General features: G+C 38.8%; 1 protein-coding gene across 1 annotated transcript in view; it reads right to left on the bottom strand.

The window, feature by feature from the left end:
- The window catches only part of CUBN (cubilin), a 251,865-nt gene that overhangs the window by 94,389 nt on the left and 150,638 nt on the right, over positions 1 to 6,838 (bottom strand). The window contains exons 34-37 of the mRNA XM_019532506.1: positions 4,785 to 4,898; positions 3,794 to 3,922; positions 2,811 to 2,943; positions 1,083 to 1,288 (exon numbers count right to left, since the gene is read on the bottom strand). Of these exons, the coding sequence (XP_019388051.1) occupies positions 1,083 to 1,288; positions 2,811 to 2,943; positions 3,794 to 3,922; positions 4,785 to 4,898 (582 nt within the window). The remainder of the gene's footprint in view (positions 1 to 1,082; positions 1,289 to 2,810; positions 2,944 to 3,793; positions 3,923 to 4,784; positions 4,899 to 6,838) is intronic.

Raw genomic sequence — 6,838 nt, 5'->3', positions numbered from 1 at the left:
GAGGGATGACGAGGTCGAACGGTCACAAACTCCTGCAAGACTGTTTCAGGCTGGACATAAGGAAGAATTTCTTTACTGTCCGAGCCCCCAAGCTCTGGAACAGTCTGCCAGTGGAGGTGGCACCTACATTGATCAAGAGTAAATTGGATGCTTATCTTGCTGGGATCCTATGACCCCAGTTGACTTCCTGCCCTTTGGGCAGGGGGCTGGATTCGATGATCTCCTGAGGTCCCTTCCAGCCCTAATGTCTATGAAATCTATGAAAGAGAAGCATAATATAGTAAAATCTGAATGAACAATTTCTATTTATAAAAACACAGTTTCATATTGAATTCTGATGCTTTAAATACACTTATCTAAAATACATGTAGGTATATTAGAGCTTTGTGTGGTCATGTTTGAATAAAGGAGGGTATTATTTTATATTTGAGGCACATGTTTTAAGTAAATTCCTGAAGTCAAAGGGACATTTGTCATTGACTCAGTACAAGGCAAAGGCCCCTGGTTGAAACAATGGTGCAATGGCATCTGATCCCAGATCCCAACACTCGTGCATTCTGCCATGCAACAGGGTGCATCCTGCCATTACTTAGGGTTCCTGTTTAGTGTAGCCTAGGGGTTCCCCCTGGTGGGTATTTGAACCCTCCCCTTTGCCTGTCATCCCAGCTGGGCACAGACAAACCTGTTTGGTTGCCTGGCCCCACAACTCTGTCATGAGCTACAGGGCAAGACACATTCAGGTGTCAGGTTGGAGTGAGCCTCACAGCTTCCCATGGCCCAATACGGAGCTTGTCTTGCCCTGAAGTTCAATTTAAGTTGCAATGGAAACCAGCAACAAAAATGTTCCACATATTTTGTGAAATATTGTTGTGGCCGGTTTCACATTTTGTCATGCCCTTAGTTCCTTGAGCATGTGGCAGGGTTATCTTTTATGCATAATTAACTAGTTAATTGCATCTTAAGTGTAACATCTCCCAAGCCCAAAGATTTTACCTTCTATTTCTTAAAAGTACCATTCTTACTTAATAATTGAAGGATTCTGGAAAATGATAACTTTTTTAACCAATATAATATTTACTTACAATGAGCAAATGTGGCCCAAAAGCCAACATTGCTGCCTGAGCCATCCGAGACAAATTTAATCCACAGGATGTGTCCAACGATGGAGGTGTAATTTAAAGGTAAGGATTCCCCACAGTATCGTCCTATCAGCTGTCCTGTCTCATTCCCTTCACGAATCTCCAGATAATCCTTAGTGCAGCTTTCACTATTTTCCAGCTGGAATATTCTGTTTCATTACCGGTGGAGAAGAAAATTGTACCATAAATCATAATGTAATATTTTGTAATGCTGCACATAGGGGAAAATTTCCTTCCTGACCCATGTATCCACTGATCTGATAATATACTGATCTGATAATATACTTTTTAAAAGCTAGTTGTGAGTATAATATAAAGATCCTAGAAAGGCCCTTCTGCAATTAATATGTGAACAAAATATGTGTGCCTTATATTCTTGTAACATCTTCTCCCCTTCCAGCAGACCTGAATATATTCATCTCTTTCCAATAAAGAGACTCCCTGCAAAATGGTTCTAACCACCATCTGGATATAGTTTAGAGTAATTTAAAACTAACCCTCAATTTGCAAGACAGACATTTTTGCAAGACCAACTTACTTCATGTCAAGGCAACTTTATAAAATCCCACTATTAAAATAAGCTTTCATACTTAAAGAGAGACCCCAAATCTCTTGGTTTTTCCTGATGTGACCTTCTGGTTAAGTGAAGCTGACCAATACATTTTATGCCTGTTATATAATATTTTACATTTACTAAATACCACATGTCACATTTACATGTATATTCCACTAAATGGTCTGCTTCACATTGCTGGTATACTTATTACAGGTAAATAGTTATTTGATATTACTTTTAACAAATACCTTAATTTTTTTTCTGTTTATAGCACTTATCTTTGTTTCTCAGAGGAAGAATTAATAACACTGTGTCTTTTCATCATGTCAGTAATCCAGTATTTACCTGCTCAACCTCATTTGATACAGTGGCCTACTTACACTGTAAATACAGTTCCATTATTACTTTGCTTTCCCCTCTGATCCCTAACCTGCTCTGTGAAGGGTCATTGCTCTTTTTCTTGGCACTAACCTTTCATGCTGGGAAACATACAAGCTCAGAAATTAACACTATGCATAAAGAGCACTCTAACTGCACCTTGTTAAATACTCTGGGGAATCAAAATTGTTCTCTAGATTACATGCAAATTTCTGTTCTCATGTCTTCCTAGGAAATGCCTGTGACAGGCAGGAAACAGTAACAACCACTTTCTCCCTGCTTTCCCTCTACTTTTGTTATTTGATATTGCTGCTGAAATATATTTGAGATATTTAATTCACTCTGAATCCTATCATAATAACTGCATCTGGACACTGTACTATTCAGATATATATCCCTCTGAGACCCACAGAAATGGAAAGACAAAAGATGGAGTGATGCTGAATTTCCTCCTGTTATTTATGATCTGGTGAGAGCTGATTTCTTCAGCACCCTTTGCTACTCGCTCACAATACACCACCTTGTATGTTGTTTGTGCCAGGGATGTAAACAATGACTAGTAGGGGTAAAGAAAGATTGTATGCTCCCAGTGGCAACTTCTGTGTTCTCTTTCCAAGTTACTTTGGATATGCTGATACAGTTTTACATGCTGGCAGTTACATTTCCTACTAAACAAAGAGCTTCCTTCCTGTAGGTCTATTAAAAAGCAGAACAACAACCCCTGGAAATGGATTTACATGAAGGACAGCTGGACCCGGTTGCCAGGGGAGCTGAGAATGTTCCAGACACATTCAGTGTTCAGGGGATAAGAATCAGGATAGCTGGGGCTGTTGAAGGCTCCTCTGTCCATGTGCAAGGTACCCCCACAGGCTGCAATGAGAAAGACAGAAGAGGGAATGAAGAGACCAAATGGGGAAAATACCTTGGAAGAATCAGAGTGTTTGCTACCTAGGGAAAATAACTGAAACAAAGACTATATTTCTCCCTTCTCTTAGCTTCTTGCATTAACTAGACAGAGCAGATCTCCTTGCCAGGTGTTAAGACCTTGGCAGAAAATCCTAGATACAGGAATCAAGTAGCAAGTCACACTGTCACTCTAAGATAAAAAGCGACAGCTCACCTAATAGAGGCAGTGAGTATGTACTGGGAAATATGAGTTTGGCCCATGGCTTGATTATTGTTTCCTAGGAATGGCAGACATTCAAAGCACATTGGTTTGGTACAGACATTCAAAAAGCCTGAGATGCAACTGATCTAAATTATGTAGTTTTCTGTAAGCAGCATAGTTTAGATGGGCAGTGAACAGAAACACATGTACCCTTTGAGTGGGGGAGGAGGGGAGCAAATCTTAGACCAGGTTCCACCATTTTTAAACCAGCCTACCTATGCTGAACACCTGTTCTGTTATAGGTATAAACCAGTTTCTGATAAGTTATACTGGTAAAAGTGTAATATCTGTACCTGGCCATTGAAGCAGCAGCTCATTCCATTCAAAGGTGGTATAGGCTAACACTAAACAGATTCTATAGGAACTTGTGTTCTTAGCCAGATAAGAAGGTTAAGGCAATAAGGGATTTTGAATGCACTATTAATAGGGAGTCAGAATAAATGCTGAAGATAAATGTGGGATTCCCTTAAAAATCATTTGCTTCAGTTACCATTAGTTTTTCTTTCAGCTTGGGGGGTTGGGAAAAGGGAACTCTTGCAAAAATCAACTTACATGAGAATGATGCAGCATAGGTAGCACGGAAGCCTTTGGCAGTACTGGCATTGTTGGAGACAAAATTCACCACCAATGCATTGCCAAAAGAAGTGACAGGATGTGGCATGGTAATGCCACAGTAACGGCCTGAATAACAGCAGAAACACAAAGGAAAGGCAAATGTTACAAAGGGTGTATTCTCATTGTAATAGGAATCTGGGGCAAAAATAATACTAGGATGTTAACTCCTGGCATCAGTTACTATTTTTACCACTTTCATTTGTTAATTACATCACTGCATATGCTGAGGGATTCTACATTTTCATTCCCTGTGTGAATTAAATTTACACCTTTAAGACTTTTTTGTGATACAGAGATAGACCAAACAGAGTAGCCAATAGTCTGGTGGTAAGGGTGCTCAACTGAATGTGGGTACCTCAGTAAGAGCAGGGATTTGAATCTGGGCCTTACAATTTCTGAGATGATGTACTGGGTTACTGGTTTTTATCTTGCTCTCCCATTTGGACCAGAAATTCTGGTCTGGAATGAAGAAAAACTCTCTAAGCAAAAAAAAAAAAAAAAATTACAGAAAGTTTCAGTTTCTATGAATTAACATTTCTGATGGAAAAACTATTGAAAGATTTCTGACCAGATCGGTTGTGAATGTGATGCTACAGAACTTCACCATGACTTAGATGAACTGTGCTCAAGTAGGAAGGCCCTAGACACCGCAGAAGCAGATCATTGATAATGTCCCTGGCCTTCCTGTATGAAGTTAGGAGCAATATGGAACTAAGGACCAAGTTCTATTCTTGCTACACTTTAAATCAGCAGCAACCCTACTGACTTATAGGGAGTAACTTAAACAAGCCTCTAATATTACTAAAGTATCTAATAAATCCATTGATTTTATTCAGTGTTGACTCTCACTTAGCTTGTTAAATATTTTAATTTAAATATATGTAGGTGCTTTCAAACACATTAGACAGAAAAGGTAAATCTATAGTACCTCGAAGAGGAGCTTCATAATTATCACCTTCCAAAAGCTCTACAAAATCTGTAGTACAGTTATTTCTGCTGTCTTCAGTAGCAAAGTCAGTGAATGACAGTGTAACATGGTTGACTGTTAGGAGCAAAAGTAAAAAGTTAGGGGAAAGTATGGCATTGCGCACACAACTAATTAGCTGTGCACAAAGTGTATTTTATGATAAATCTTCATTGCAAGAAAAAATAGCAAAAACTTTGTTTTATCCTTTTTCACTAAGTCAATGAAATAAGCTTGTGGCTCTTCACAGATTGTGAAATATAAAATCAGAAGCATCTTGGTTACTGATATTCTGAGTGACAATATTGAAAATACATTAATCCTGCTGGTAAAAAATCTGCTAACTCCTTCTATATATTGAGTAGTCCTCTCTAGAGCAGCAGGAATTAAAGATGTTATATGTATACATAAAGACATTCTTTTTAACAACCCAACAGCTTTATTATTATATACTGAATATGTGAATCCAACTGATTAATGGATCATTAACTCCCCTTAGCCAAGCTTATGTGAAATTGGATTTTCCACATAGTCAGGCTCTAAGCTACACTCTGAAAAAAGGAGATTTGGCTGTTGGGATTTTTAGGCCACTGTATTGCTTTTGCTTATTCATTATGGCCATCATATTTTGTACTTGCTGAGGATGGTATTAAGGTGAGAATGAAAGAATAACATTTTTCGTTGAAATCAATACTTGATAATAGGTTTTTTTTAATTTAGGAGCATTTGTGTGTCTTAGATAGGTCAGATAAGAGGCTTATGATTTTGATGCATGTGGAAGAGCTATGTACAATATGTGTTTAGAGTGACTTAATCTTAATAACTGGCATTATGCAGGCCTAGTTTAAATAGGACAGTGTCATTGACTACAGTAGACTTGCACCCACGTGTATGAATTTGGCACAATAGTTTTGTTCATTGCAGTAGAAATAGTGAACTCTGGTAAACACAGACAAACAGGCACTGCAAGACACAACTGACTGGCACTCAACTCTATAGTCTCTGCATGTTCTGTTCTCTGCCTTTTGTATGCCAGTTGAGTCAATCAATTACAGCTGTAAATGCTGGTCCTCAGGATATAAAATAAAAGGTAAATCACAGCGGGTGGTAAGAGTGGGAAGGCTTCTTGACCATTTCAGTACAAGTAGAATATGAACATTGCACTGCATCTTGCCAGGTACTGTAATACCGTGACTATTATAATACCGTATAATCAACCTAGGTGCATTTGTAATATATGATGGAATTCTCATGATACATGTTGGAATCCTTTGATTCTCACAGTGATTTACCAGCAGGGCTCCATGGGCTCTCAAGAATTATTACTGATTTACACCAATGGATATAAAAGAAGAATCAAGCATACTGTCAGCTACCTGGAAAAATATGCTTTTAGGGGAGACATGCTTTTAAAGCTTTTGTATTTTTCAGATAAGGAACAGCTTTGAATAGTTCCCTTTTTCTTGTATTTCTCTGGGCATGCATTTTAAAATCTCACATCCCATTTTACTGATCTGCTTTTTAAATTAATTAGTGTTTTCCCCTTGGCAGACTGTTCTTAATTTCATAACCAGTTTATCAAGATTACCCACAATCTTCTCAAAAGAATCTTCTTTGGGCATGGTTTTAATATCTGTGGGATAATCAGCTGAGCAGAAGCATGCAGGTCACTATTAAAAATAAACATTTAACGGCAATTACCACACACATTTATCTAGAAAGCCATAATATTTCCACATACTCCATACTGGAAAATGACACATAACAATGGATAATACTAGGTGACAACTGTGGCAGGGTGAGTTTTGAGGGGGAGCCGTGAAGCGCCTAGAGTCCTTTCAGTCCTCACTGTGAGGGAGTGGGGCCTAGGAGCGGCTGTGAACTCCCTAGCGCCCCCTACCGTCACTCAAGGCTGTACTCAGCACCCTCGGTTTCTCGCCCGCCATGACTTTGATCTTAAATGGTTAAATGGGAGGCTGCCTTTATTCCCCTAGTGAACGGTATGTGTGTTCTTGCCC

The sequence above is a fragment of the Crocodylus porosus genome, unplaced genomic scaffold (genome assembly GCF_001723895.1).
Source record: "Crocodylus porosus isolate Cpor-Errol unplaced genomic scaffold, CroPor_comp1, whole genome shotgun sequence".
In the NCBI taxonomy this organism is placed as follows: Eukaryota; Metazoa; Chordata; order Crocodylia; family Crocodylidae; genus Crocodylus; species Crocodylus porosus.
The sequence above is the reverse complement of the archived record's forward strand: the minus strand, read 5'-3'. Positions and strand labels throughout refer to the sequence as shown.